At 36.0% G+C, this 14,918-nt stretch overlaps 1 protein-coding gene across 2 annotated transcripts; it reads left to right on the forward strand.

Annotated features, from left to right (window-relative positions):
* Positions 1–1,273: 1,273 nt before the first annotated feature.
* LOC310714809 (extracellular matrix protein 2) lies at positions 1,274–13,990 on the forward strand. Of its 2 annotated transcripts, none has more exons than XM_083520729.1 (9): positions 1,274–1,523; positions 3,480–3,532; positions 3,892–4,381; positions 4,505–4,620; positions 5,419–5,551; positions 6,001–6,158; positions 6,254–6,393; positions 11,806–12,132; positions 13,474–13,990. In XM_083520729.1, the coding sequence occupies exons 1-9, from the start codon at positions 1,364–1,366 to the stop codon at positions 13,649–13,651; spliced, it is 1,755 nt and encodes a 584-aa protein (XP_083376855.1). In that variant the 5' UTR covers positions 1,274–1,363; the 3' UTR covers positions 13,652–13,990. The 2 variants fall into 2 exon arrangements, with proteins under 2 accessions (XP_083376855.1, XP_083376856.1); XM_083520730.1 differs by having other exon boundaries at positions 1,280–1,523; positions 3,895–4,381.
* Positions 13,991–14,918: the final 928 nt, after the last annotated feature.

Consider the following 14,918-nt stretch of genomic DNA (forward strand, 5'->3'; position numbering starts at 1 on the left):
AATCAACCTGTCATAAACTTTTAATCTTTAAGCTTACATGCGTTTACTTTACATTTAATTTATCATATTATTTTTTTGCAGCAAACCCCCTGCTGCCTAAAAATATCAATTTAGCCTCTAATGATCTTACAGGATATGGAATAAAATCAGACTATGAGCATTAACCATTAACTAACAATCGAGCACACTGAGTAAATTTCTGCTGTCAAATTTATTTACGGAAGCCAATAAATAAATTTTTTTTTCCAGAACTTTCTTCAGACAGAATCCAAATAAAAACCTATAAGCATTATATTAAGTAAGAATTAATACATAATACAAATTATTGAACTCTAAGTCAACGTGACATGAAGTTGGGGCCCACAAAGGTAATTATTTTTTAACACATAATACTTTTAACCATATGCAGTCACATTTCATTTTGTGGAACACAAAAAATATATTTCAATGAGTGCATTAGTACAAATTTGTCAGAGCCAAGCTGAAAACTAACCAACACCTTTAGACCAATCAGATTTGAGAGAATCCAAAAGCAGTTTGGTTCTTAAATGGTCAACATTGAGTTTTGTCTATTTTTCAATATTTTTTTGATTTATGTAAAGAAATTGCTAAATAATGGTTAGTAAAAGATGCTTTACAAATGGAATAAAAACAATTACAAATAGCACTAAAAGCGAAAACCTGTTTCAATTGTGAGTGGAAGCCAGATACTATTCCATAATTGTGTCTGTCCCACTCTTATTATTTTCTGGATTATTCAGCAATGCTTTTTTCAGTTTTTATTATTAGCCCATGTCTTTTTCCTTTTCAGACGTACATGCCATTGGCCATGGGCCATACAGAGCTGGAGACAGACATGGAAGGGTCAGTCAGCCCACACCCTGTTCTCACACTTGTTTTCTTATTTTCCCAATTTGTCTATCATAAGTGTTACAAAGTGTGAAGCTATGTCACTCTGGCTGGCTTGACATGGCTAATACCACTGTCTGCCTTTCTCCCTGTCCTGCTGTGTCCCTGCTCTCTCTCTCTCTCTCTCTCTCTCTCTCTCTCTCTCTCTCTCTCTCTCTCTCTCTCTCTCTCTCTCTCTCGCTCTCTCGCACTCTATATATATTTTGCCAGATTGCCCCCCCTCATTCTAAAAAGGTTTCAATGCACAAACACAGCTTAACCACTGAATGCGTAAATGAGATGATGAGGTTTCAGAAAAAGGGAGGGTTCCAGGCAAGGATGTTCCTTGTACATGATTAACCCCCTCCGAAGGGCTCTCCGCTTCCTCAGGCTGACTTTATAAGAGGGCAGCCATCAAGTTTGCACTGAGTGAGACAGTCACGCAGAGTGTTAGAGCACAAAGTAAATCAGCACCATGCAGTCAGTGTGGATATTATGTATTTGTTTAGGTGTATGTGTAGGAGCTTTGGCTGTGGAAGCAGATCCTTCAAATGCACTGGAGAAGACTACTGGGAATGAGACAAACACTGACATTACAAACACTGCAGAAGTGGAGGCAGCTGTGGAATATTCAAGTAAGTTATGCTATAATGATGCTCTGATGTGCAGGTGTATGCCTTTATACACTGACAGGTTTAGACTACAATATACACATTTTTGTTCCAATGTTTTTTTTCCCAATGGTATTTTTATTGTAATTCTTATTTCAGTTTGCATTTTGTTAAATCAAATCCATCACTGTGTTTTATGAACATGTGTTTCAATGAAAGGATGCAAGACACTTGGAGAAATCTGACCTTTTGTACAATGGAATTCAATAATGACCAAGAAATTTGCAGATATATTGAATATTCAATATATTGTACAATTACTTTCATTGTTTGAAATGTTTTAAATTCTGAATCTTTCAGTTTAATTCCAGTTGTAAATGGAAAAAAACCCTGATTTTTAATGTGGAATAAACCGTCTATTTATTATGTACAGATACAGGCTTCAGTTAATATTCACAGAAATGTGTACTCTGTGACTTCTGAATATGTGAGTATTTAGATAGATAGATAGATAGATAGATAGATAGATAGATAGATAGATAGATAGATAGATAGATAGATAGATAGAAAGAAAGAAAGAAAGAAAGAAAGAAAGAAAGAAAGAAAGAAAGAAAGAAAGAAGACTTTATTGATCCAAAAGGAAATTTACAAAATGTAAGAAATTGTTAATATTTTCACAGGTACAAATAATGTGATAATATAAGATAATGTGTGCTGAGGGTCTGCAGGTTGAAGTACCTTGTTGATGAGAGAAATCCAAGTCCATCTGAGACCAGAAACCAGACTGATCTGAGCAGCCCAGACATCTACAGCCTAATTAGGCACACTTTACAACTGTCGTGAGCAGAAAAGCATTTCAGAACAAGCAGCAGATCAAACTTTGAGGTAGATGGGACACAACTATAGTAGAAAACTACATATGATTCTGCTTTTGTCAGTCAAGAACAAGACTCATTGAAACCAGACAGTTAAAAAATTTATTGTAGTTAGTCTGTGCATAGGATTTCCTCCGATTCCTGCTCTTGTAGTGGAATCAACGTGGTTCTGTTCATCGTGGTTGTAAAGAGTGATACTTTGAATTACTATATACTTCCTGGCAGCCAAATTCGGTCTGGCCATTTTTCTCTGACCTCTCTTATCAACAAGGCATTTCCACCTACAGAACTGTCACTCACTCAATGCTTTGTGTTTTTCACACCATTCTGTCTAAATTCTAGAGACTGTTGTGTGTGAAAATTCCAGAAGATCAGCAGATTCTAAAATACCCAAACCAGCCCACCAATAACTATAGCACAAATGCCACAAACATTTTTTTAATTATTATTCTGATGTTTGATGTGAAAAGAATTAGAATTTTTTTTTGCATTGCACTTTTACCACATTATTTAATGATTAACTGCATGAACAGTCATTCCAAATAAAAGGATTTGTGCTATTCAAAGCAGAATGAACCAAATGTTGAAAGTTAAAGCAAATATTTTTTCAAGTCAAAAAAAATATTGAATATGGTGTCCTCCAATTTTCTCTTTTTGGTCCTATATAGTCTCAAGAAAAAAGAATAAGAAAATAACAGGTTTAGGTTTGAAGGGTTTCAGGTTAATTAACGTGTATAATTGTAGGATTCACTTTCTCTAAATGCCATATTCATGGCTTATTACAGTCAGTACCACAATCATGAGCACCTTTGGTAAATATCAGTCACAAGAAAAAAGAGAAGAAGAGAGAAGGATCTGAAGAGCAATGAGGAGCAATCTCAGATTCCCTACTCTATATATAAAACTTTTTATATTTGCTTAGAATACAATTATTTCAGATGTGTTAAAAAAATCATTGTGAGAATAAACTAATTAAACAAACACATTGTTAATAAAAGTTTACAAACAATTTAATAATTTACAAATAATTATGGAGCTGATGATCTATTCACAATTTAGTTATCATTTAGCTGTATTGTGTATTCATTTATGTATATGTTCCCAGGGGAGAAGATAGGAGTCGAGAAACCAAAAAAAGGCATAGCTAAAGACACACAGGTGAGTCTGGGTACATAAAAAACTTTGGGGACCAACAAACAATTTTTTTTACTTTTTAAACTATGATTAAATAAGAAGAAATAGCAAAACCCAAATGTTTTGAATACTTTACTGTACGCCTACATGCAATTACATGTACATTAAACGCCTCTGTTTGCGGCCAGCGCAGTAGGTGTGCCCCTGGTATAATGATGTGCTGACTATTTTTATATTCTACTGTAGTTTTTCATCTCACAAATTGGCACTGCTATTTTTCTGGCTCTTTAGTTTATCCACTGCATTTAGTCTTTTTATGTTTGTGCCAAACACACTCATTTCTATATATTTATGTCTAATGATGGGCTCCACATTTCTGTCAGCAGCCAGATCTGGGGCGAACCCTGGCAGCGTGGGTGGAGCTAAACTCCATCTTGAAAATGAGAGACGGAATTTCAGGTAAACTAAATACGATACTGCGTGAACTCGGTTATGAAAAGAGGCGCCTTCTTGGCCAGGGCAATGAGCCAGCAACAAAGAAAAAGAAAGAAGATGATACAGATGAGGAGGAGGAAGAAGATGATGATGAAGAGGAAGAAGAGGAAGAAGAGGAGGAAGAAGAAGAAGGAGGAGAAGGAGGAGAAGGAGGAGAAGGAGGAGAAGAAGGAGAAGGAGGAGAAGAAGGAGAAGAAGGTGAAGAAGAGGAAAATGAAGGCGGAGAAGAAGAGGAGAACGAGGCAGCTGGTAACAGCACTGCAGAACTTCTACCAGAAGGTTGCCAACTGAATGGAACTGAGATTTCCTGTGCAGATGCTGGCATTGCTGAATTTCCCATCATCACAGACTTAAACATCACTGTACTTGACTTAGCTGGTAAGTTTAAAGAAGGAATGCAGAAGAACTGTGTCATGAGATCTTGAAATATAACAACAAATTTCAACAAATTTCAAACATATATTTTAAATTACATTTTTTCATTTTTTGTCTCTGTCGTAGGAAACAACTTCACCGCATTAACGCCTGGGTTTTTGTCTGGTCTGCCTAACCTGGAATTGATCGACTTGAGCAGGAACTTTCTGGATGACTTATCTATCAGCCCCGACCTCTTCATGGTGGTTTATACATTCTTATCATATTATAACATTTTATCTCATGCCAATGAATGTACAATCAATATTAGGGATAGAATGTGGCTTGTGTTACAGCAAATCGCCTTTTGCCAAAAAATTTATAATTTAATCAATCAGTTGATGCCACAACTTTAGGCACCACTTGAATATTAAAAATTGACATACCAATAGCAAAATGTCAAGACTATTCTGAGTGTAAGACAGTTAAGCAGCACAAATGATGCTATAAAATGTTTTGAAATGCAGCGCATCCAGAAATGCATTTCTTGAGCTTGATCTACAGTATCTCAGCTAAGGATGGCCACCATTATTTCTCAATAGAGCACATTTTTTCCACTGAATAATTATTTGTTTTTATTCAAGACTTTAAATAGTTAAATGTTACAGTAAGCCGATGAGCCACATTGAGTAAATACCTTTAGCCATCAAAAATTTCAGCATTCTACAGAGTTCTGTCTCCGTATACCATCTGTGTAATTACCTTGAATAGCAAATTCTCCTAAAGAGGAAGGAAATGTTTTAAAGTATTCACTTCTGATGTGCCACCAATAACAAGAGTTAGGTGATTGATAGCTTTATTCGGACAGGGTGCTATTGGGCTCTACTGAATACAGGGTTTAAAAAGGAGGCTTGTGGCTTAAAATATCTTAACACTACATTGGTTTCTGAACAAAGAGTACTCATTGCTGGATTTCCTGGAACCAGGATACTTTAGAACATTGAACCCACAGTTATGCTCTGCGGTTATTCACAAATGTCTGTACTCTTTATCCTTAACAGAATCTGACAAACCTAAAAAGGCTGACTCTTGATGGCAACGGTCTAGAAGCAATCCCACTCGTGCCAGGATCTCTGGAGGAGCTGAGAATCAATGACAACAAGATAAACCAAGTGCTTGCTCACAACTTTGAAGGTTTGTCTGAATTTCAAATATGCAGTCAATTTCAAAATGGTATGACTAAAACAAAGTGTGCATCTTAAAATAAAACAATATATGTGGATTGTCTTGTTACTGCAAAACATTAAAAGCCATTCTGAAGGCTTTTCTTTGTAAAAAAAAATGCTGGCAATGCAGAAACTCCTTTCAAAAATGCTTAATAAAACATCAAATTTATGTGAAGATTCCAACATACAAATCCTTGTACAAGTTATTGCTCTCGGAAATGTAATGCGTTATCATAGATCTTGCAGCAAGAACTTCTGTCTAACATGTGCTGTCTAGCGTGTACAGTCTGACAAGCACCAGGGCATCTTTTTTTATAATCTAAAGAAAAAACTGTCAAATGAAGATCACAATTTTAGATACATCTAAACGATCATTTAAGGGTTTTGTCTCAGAATGTCATTTACATTTTTCTGTAGGTTTATCCAACTTGCTCCACTTAGAGCTGGTAGGAAACATACTGTGGGAGGGCAGCGTTGAGCTCCAGGCCTTGCAACATCTCACTGCACTCAAACACTTGAGACTAGACAACAACCGCTTTACCTCCATTCCATTTGGACTGCCTGCATCTCTAGTGGTCAGCTTTATAGTCTTTTTAAACAATACATATATTATGCATATTTTATAGCGTTTAATTTTCTAAAATGTGTGTGTATGTATTTCTTTTTACAGGATTTGAGCATGTCACATAATCAGTTAGTAGAGGTGCAGGAAAATGTTCTGAATCACTCCATACACTTGACAGCCCTGGATTTAAGTCACAACCTTCTGAGTGACAGCAGTTTCTACCCTGAAGCCTGGATTGATCTGCCGTAAGTGATGCACATATACTATTTACTTCTTTATTACATTTTTTTAATAGTAGGAAGAAGTATTCATTCAAATGTATTTCTCGTATACAGTTCGGAAAAATTATTTGTTTTTATATATACAGTAATAGGGCTGGGGGTATTCCTTCATCCCTCCTGAGCTCAGGCTACTGTCTGTGTGAAGTTTGTGCATGTTTTCCTGTGTGTCGGTCTGGGTTTCCTCTGTGTAATTTATTTATTTACTTATTTTTCACTTCTTTCAAAAATACTCCAGTAGGTAATTTACTACTCAAAATTGTCCATAGGCATGAATGTGTGATTGTGTGTGATTGTGTGTGTGTGTGATTGTGTGTGTGTGTGTGTGTGTGTGTGTGTGTGTGTGTGTGTGTGTGTGTGTGTGTGTGTGTGTGTGTGTGTGTGTGTGTGTCCTTTTATAGACTGATATTTCCTCTGTTGGGTTATGCTAATAAATATCCAATAATAGACCACATGGAAAGATCCATATATATTTACACAAACACATTTAACATTGTTGATTCTTTGAAGAAATACATACACACTGTATATTTATCCTTCTAAAGTGGTAACATACTTAGGAAAGTACAGTGGTTAGTGGGGTAGCATTTCCACCTCACAGCTCCAGCCTCTCCCAGTTCAACCCTGGATTTAGGTGTTTGTGTGTGTGTGTGTGTGTGTGTGTGTGTGTGTGTGTGTGTGTGTGTGTGTGTGTGTGTGTGTGTGTGTGTGTGTGTGTGTGTGCCCCAGAGTTCCCTGCAATATGCTGTGGTTCCATCAAGATTGTATTTTTCCCTCGTGCACAGTGTTCCCAAAATAGGCTCCAGGTTTACCATGATCCTTACAAGAATAAAGCAGTGATTTAAGATGTATAAATGAAGGAAAATAGCAACATTTGCATGCATTTTTTCTTACATTACACTAGATGGCGCATATGAACTTAATACACTACAATGACAAAAGTAGTCGCCTGACTATATGATGGTTTTTGACGTACTGTTGCCACAAAATTTTTAAAACACACAAACATCTAGAATTTGCAGAATTCTGTGCTGCTGTGCACAAAGCTCGATCCACAAAGACGTGGGTTGCAAGACATAAATTGGAAAAACTCAAGTGGCCTGTGCAGAGCTCTGTCCTGCACCCCACTGAACACCACTGGGATGAACTGGAACACCAATTTCACTATAGGCCTTTTTGCCAAACCTTTTGTGGGTGAATGTGCAGCATCCCCACAGTCTAAGTAAAAATCTATTGGAAAGACTTGGAGTCCACATGCTTTTGTTAATATAGCACCATCACCGAATAAAAACAAAGCATGGAGAGAGTGTGCAATAATCAACATTTTATTTTTCTTAGTAAATAAATGAACTAGTGAGCATCCTTTGTCCTGGTCCAGATATCTACCATCATCATATATACTAAGTCAAGCCTATTTATGCATTTTGTTTTACAATACACTAGATGGCGCACATCAACCAGGTATCACCATGACTAAAAAAATTTAGAATTAAATAATCACTTTATTTTTGCTTAGTTATTGATTGAAAAAGTGCGCATCTTAAACCCTCACAGCCAAAAGTCTCCAGGCTCTGCTCAGACCTAGTGGCTCTACCTTACATGTGTATCTCACCAGGATCAGTCACACTGTACAAATAACTCCAATGGCTACAATGAGCTGAACCTGGAACAGTGTTCACTGCTGTTCTTTAATCATCTGCCAAATAGATGGAGTGTTTCTGATAAGACAGAAAGCACATAATTGTGACCTACACCCAGTGACTTGCTGATATTCATTGAGTGATTTAGAAAGTAGAGGTGATGAAGTCATTGATAAGAGCTATTTTATTATTAAGTAATGGAATTTAATTAAGCACTGCCAGTTGTATATTGTGACTTAAAAAATATCACAATACCGCAAGGTGATTACTAAAATGATTATATGTATTAAATCCTTCTGTCAATAAAATAGACTTATAATGGGGATTGTGAAATATAAAGAGGTTCTTCCCAGCAAAAATCTTGCAAACCCCAAAATAGACGAATAATATGGTAAAAAATCCATCAATAATATTGTACAGGCAGTACTGGCATACACAATCATGTTACTATTCTTCCTGAAAAGATAAACATAAGATAGAAAAAAAGAAGGAGAAGAAGAAGAGGGTAACAATGGGAAGAAGAGTGGGTAGTTATAATCATTGTACTGTAATTTATGTTGTTGCACACATTTTCGCCAGCAGCTTTTTATGTGTCTTATGTGGCACTCAGGGCATGTTAATTATCTTTACAATCATATTCACTTAACATCAAAACTCTAACCTATGCCAATTTAATCTTTTTGATGCTTCTGTATGTGTCAGATCTACCAGACTTTTACAACACTGTGCTATAATCTATGTGTAAATGTGAGCCCAATTCAGACTCATTGCTTTCATCTACTCTCTGTTTGCCTGTCAGTCCAAATAGACATCCTAATGCTGCTCTCTGGAGCCTGTCTAATTACCAGCACCAACCTTTACATGTTTCCTCATTAGGAGCTCTGCCAGCTTTTAGTTCTTTAGAGCAGTCAAAACTGTTCTCTTTATAATCCAGTGAAGAAAAACATAAGAAATTGTCTTTATCCAAATGCACGCTTAGAAAATAGTGTCACACATATACAGTCTGTCATCTTGCTTATAAATTCTCATATTAGTTTAAGGTTTGAACCAGCTTTTGCAGTAGGTCTATGTGCTGCTGTCCTTTTTATAATATTAGAGAACAGCTGCACAGAAATGTAAAATTTCTGTTACCAATGACCCATTTATGATTTTAAAGGAATTTTGCAGCTTTTGGTAACCTTATTTCTATTCACTGCATTTGTATTTGTAATTTTAAAAGAAATGTAAAAAGTAAAATAATTTTTTAATTATAGAAGAACTGTGGAACCAACCTATAATAGAAGTCTAAGACCAAATTTTCTCTAAGAGCAAATTTACAATGCAAATACAACCATCATGGTCTAATGATATATGTCTAGGGATGAGACAGACATGCAACAACTTTCAAGTTGTTCTCTTTAATTAGGTTTCCATCAAATGTGCAATTGAGCAAGTTTTCTGCTATGTATTCACAGCTATGTTGGTAACTGCAGGTTCTGCCTTTTGCAAAAGTAGTCCCTAGAAGAATAAATTACCAGATGTAGCACATATACTTTCTAAAACCTTGACAAAATTGATATAGAAAATATGTATTTTGCATAACCTTCTATTAATTGTCCCAACAGCTGTAATGTGGATTTCAATTTCAAATTCAAGGTAAACAAAAGGTGCCAAAATGTTTGTCCAAAGTAAAAGCCCATACACAACAGATGCAGTGGATAGACATTAAAAATGGCTGGAAGATTTTTGTAATATGTTGTTGCCCTACTCCTTGGTTTAAAACTGTGGAATTTAGAGCAGCTTGAGGGTGAAAGACCCACCGGAATCTGCAGGGGTGACATTTTGTTTGTACGTGCTGAGCGCACTTAAATGTGTGCTTGTTAGTGTTTGGTTATGAGAAACAATAAGGGGAACTCCAGGAGAGATCCATTTGTTTCTGATTAGCTCTGAGCTAGGAACAGAGTGTAAGGGGGGTTGATGGATACTAAGGGTTGTAGCACTATAATGTATGGAGCGAAAGATCCTTACTCTGGCTGACAATTGAGAATTACAGTGGGTGTATTTATTTATTTATTCATTCATATTTATTAGGAATTAACTAAAGAATATGCAATGATAGTGCTTAAAACACACATTAACCTTTGTAAAGAGCATATAATATAATTTTAACACAATTTACCTGATGTACACCTGGGTAGAAAAAAAAGGTATTTATAATAGAAAAAGTTAATCTCTAATCATCATTTTGCACTGATAGAATGCAACACCTTTTTGTTGCAACACCATATCTGTGTCATACATCCAGAAAATAAGGAAGCAAACAGGGCCAGGATAAAGCCTTCTGCATGAGTGCACAGTATTTGTCCTGGCCAGTGTTCAGTGTTGCATAAGCTATGTTGTATAACTGGTGAGCATCTGCATATCTGGTGGCAATCGCCAACACTTCTGCTTCTCAGTAAAAGTGCCTCTGATTTCTTTTGGCTGAAAACACATTTCTGGTGCCAGAATATCCATGTCAAGACGCACCCTTTATTTCTAATAAACAAACTCAGTTTTGCAATGTGTCACTCCTTGGAGCATTATATTAATGCTTAATTTTTATTATTTATATTATTCTGCACAGGTATAAATTTGGCGAATTTATTTTAGGCTTAAACATGTTTACATCTTCTAGTAAAGAAGGTGGTAATTTTAACTTCTAATCAGTACACATAGGGGTAACATATAAATATATAGGATAATAAAATATTAACTATAGGCAATAAAAACATTTGTTCTGTGTTCTTTTAGCAGTCACAGATCTATTGAAATAAAAACAGCTAAATAATGTTTAGAGAATACAATTTTGTTATGAAGATAATTTGGTGGCAGGGTTTGGCTATATATACAGTATGCAATTAGAGCACAGATAACCATTCTGACTGGTCAGCCGGATAGGATGTTTTTAATGTTATGCTTCTATTCTGATGTAAATAATCTCATCCCACAAGACCCCAGTGACCTTTGTATTCACCTAGATCTCGAAAACAACACTGTCATCACCAACAAATCATGCATATGAAGAATATAATTTAGAAATATGGGTTTTATCCCTCCAAGAGAATCTATTTTATGGTGCATTTCAGCTCTTGTGGCAGTTTAACATCTTACTACAACTACACATGACCCTTACCCGACCTATGAGTTTTTCTTTTGTATACTTTTTATTAATTTTTTTTTCACATTGAAAAAGATACAAAAGACAAAGGAAAAAAATTCACCAAAAGGAAATCAATGCATTATTATGGGTAGCATTTCTATGTCTATGAACACAAACTATAATTTCCCTTAAATTATTGAGAAAACAACTTTAAGTGTTTTAAATGCCCGTGACTTTCATTTATCCACCCCATCTACATCTACATCTGCTTTACACAAGTCATGGTCATGATAGATTCAGCACTTATCCCTGGAACACTGTGCATGAAGCAGGGACACACCCTGGCCATTGCAGGACAACTTGCACATACACATTTGCTCATTTTGGAGTAGCAAATTTACCTTCAGGCATGTTTTTGGGAGGTGGGGGAAAACCAGAGAGCTCAGAGGAGGCCCAAACAAACATGCTGAGAACATAAAACATGGCACAAACAGTAAATAGATGATTTAGTAAAGCTTCAATAATACATGTTTACAGTTGTTATAATTACTGGTTACTTTGTTAAAAATTGTTTCAGTGCATATCGTATAGTAAATCTATTTTTTTTCTTTTTACACATAGAAAACTGAACACTCTGGACCTGTCTTATAACCAGCTGCACATGGTACCTGCTCACCTGCCCAGAGTTTTGCGACAACTCTCCCTGCAGCACAACTTCATCCAGTCTATCCCGCCTGACACTCTGACCCACATGCGACCAGGTCTTCAGTCACTGCGCCTCTCTCACAACCAGCTACTATTGCAGGGGCTACTAGGAAAGGCCTTCCGTGGAGCTTACAAATCTCTAGAGGAGCTCCTCCTGGATAACAACAGGTTGGAGAGGGTTCCACCAAACATTCGTTACTTCAAGAACCTGCATCAGTTGCGGCTTGATCACAATCTTATCAGGTGAGTGTGAGGAAAGTACGATGCCAACTCATGGCAACTCATCCACCGTGAACACATCCCCATACTGCTGATGTGGGACCCATAATCACAATCCTGTAGTTAAGAGTCTCATGCTATACCAACTGAGTAGCTGGGTGTACAACCTTTAATCAAGCTTATATCGGAAAGATATTGATAGTAAACCAACTAAAGCTGTGCAGATTCTTCATTTGTTGATATAAATGCTCCTCACAGCTGTAAATCTAAGCATGCAATCACTGGAAAAACAATCATCAAATCACAAATAATTTAACAAACTACCATTACCATACCATGCTATAGGTAATGCTGAGGTAACCTTACTTCAGCAATACCAATATCATCAATTTAGTTCAAGTGTAACATTCAAATCTTGTTAAAATTCCAATATTCTATTAAATATTGGCCTCCATTGAATCTACAAAGCTAATAAAGCTTACAAAAAATAGATGTAATATGTCTCAGAAATATGTCTCTAAATTACAAAGATTATTCATATATTATATTTTTTATATATGTTGTTTATAAGAATGTTGACACAAAACCCTTTGGAAATGTAATACTTTCCACATAGCTTTAAACTAAAATGAAAGGCATGAGCTAAGACCTTGTAGGCAAAAAGACTAAATATATTTACATATATAAACATATTTTTTTATGATTCATAATAAACATTTTTTTTTTTTTTTTTTTTTTTGGTGGTGAAATTGACTTAAATTAGTTTCTAAGAACATTGGCCACATACCTACTACTAATAAAAATAAATATATATTTTATGTCCGTTCAACTACATTTGGGGTGAATTAATGATTTCATAAATTTGACCTTATCATTTGACTATTCCTTTTAGGAATTATCGTATAATACTAGATTTGAAAGACAATATCCCTTAAACCCAAAACTAAGATTATGAAATATCGAGGTCCCATTTATTTTCAGTCGTTCCCTCTCTTGCAAAATTTAATCATCAGGCATGTTTTTTAGAACCTCATTTCAGCAGCTGGCTTGAATTTAAAAACCAGCTTGTCTCCATGTTTAGGTTATTCTACTTTGTCATTTCAACCATACCTACTTAAATCACTGAAAACTCCAGGCTAGTTTAAAAAAAAAGTCTTTCCTTTGGCTGCTTGCCAGTAATTGTTTGGATTCAAATATAGAGGTCATAACTCACAGTGTTTTACACAGTGTTATAACTCCCTGTAGTTTATAGCCATGCTGAACCATTCAGCTCAATACACTATTAAAAATGTTGATGTATAATATTTGACATATTTGTCAGAGATATATGTGTATGTAACTCTGTACATAACTGCTCTGTTCTAGTGCTGTTCCAGTGAAGTCTGTGTGTAAAATCGGTCTCACTAACTCGTCACCTCTATTGGTCCTTCACCTGGAGAACAACTACATTGATGTGAACAGAATCCCAAGAAAGGCTCTGTCCTGCATCCCGGACCATCAGGGTGTCATCCTGGAACCGCAGGCTAATAATGAGATTGTGTAAAAGCTCTGCACCTTTCAAATCTTGTCTTCTTGCTGTTAATTTTTAAAAGCATACACTAATTTGAATCATTTATTTAACTATTTAATTCAAAGGCGTGATTCAGGGAATTTATCTAGTTCTTAAGACGTGGTTTGGCGCTATTTTCGGTGTATTTTTTGTCTGCTTATTCTCGTGTTTATGCCACTTTACTATCTTCACTTTAAATAATAAAGTGACTTTACTTTTTGGAAGAGATATTGGTGCAGTGCTCAAATATTGTTCATACTAATACTTATAAAGCATCTCTTTGGCTAAATGTTTTCATGTCTGTGAAGGGTCCTAAATACAAATTTGCATTTACATGATTATGATTATGTCTTTCATCTGGGAAACAAGACAAACTACATGTAGGATTGTTATAATTATAAATCTAGCAGTCTATACTCTCCCTAAGTGGAGCAACACTGTATGAGCAGTAACACCAAGAGGGTACACAATGTGTGTGTGTGTGTGTGTGTGTGTGTGTGTGTGTGTGTGTGTGTGTGTGTGTGTGTGTGTGTGTGTGGTGTATATGTTGAGGGTGATTATTTGGCTTTCGAAAATTAAAAAGAAAAAAAAAAAACTTGCTTTTTCTATCCAAACAGCTGCTCCACTGGCAGAAAACAATACCTATGTTCTTACAGCCACTCCACTCCCTGAGCAGCAGGGGAGAAATAGAGGAACAAATTCTGTAACAGAAATGAAGTCCAGACATTGAGCTCTGGAAAGCTGGGGACCTTTCTGGGATCCTCTTTAGCATATACAGCCCTGATGCCTGGCCAGCTGCATTCATTATGCAATCACTGTGTTCAGCATTCTCTCACTTGCCATTAGCTTAAATCTCTCGCTCTGTGTAATGTCCAAATCGATTCTTTTATGCCTTAATCTTCGTGCTTGTGCCAGTTTGACTTTAATTCCTCCTGCATACAATGTTTTTCTTGTTTGCTTGTCCTGCCTCCTCTGTCCCTCTGACTTTACACAATCTGACAAAAACCAAAGCCAGCAAAATTTTTACAAGAACACTTATCTGTGAGGCTTGCTCATTCCTCTATTTATGTGTTTACCACACATTAGATCAATTGCCCAGGCTTTCTGACCATACTGACCATTGCAGACTGCACATACACAAACAAAACACCAATTTATTACAATAAACATTTGATATAATTCAGTTTTTCATAACCAAAGCAACTGAGGCCTACTTTTTAAAACTCCACCGAACATGCTGGTTTTTATTCATTCTCTCTCC

Source organism: Silurus aristotelis (genome assembly GCF_946808225.1).
Source record: "Silurus aristotelis genome assembly, chromosome: 19".
Lineage (NCBI taxonomy): Eukaryota > Metazoa > Chordata > Actinopteri > Siluriformes > Siluridae > Silurus > Silurus aristotelis.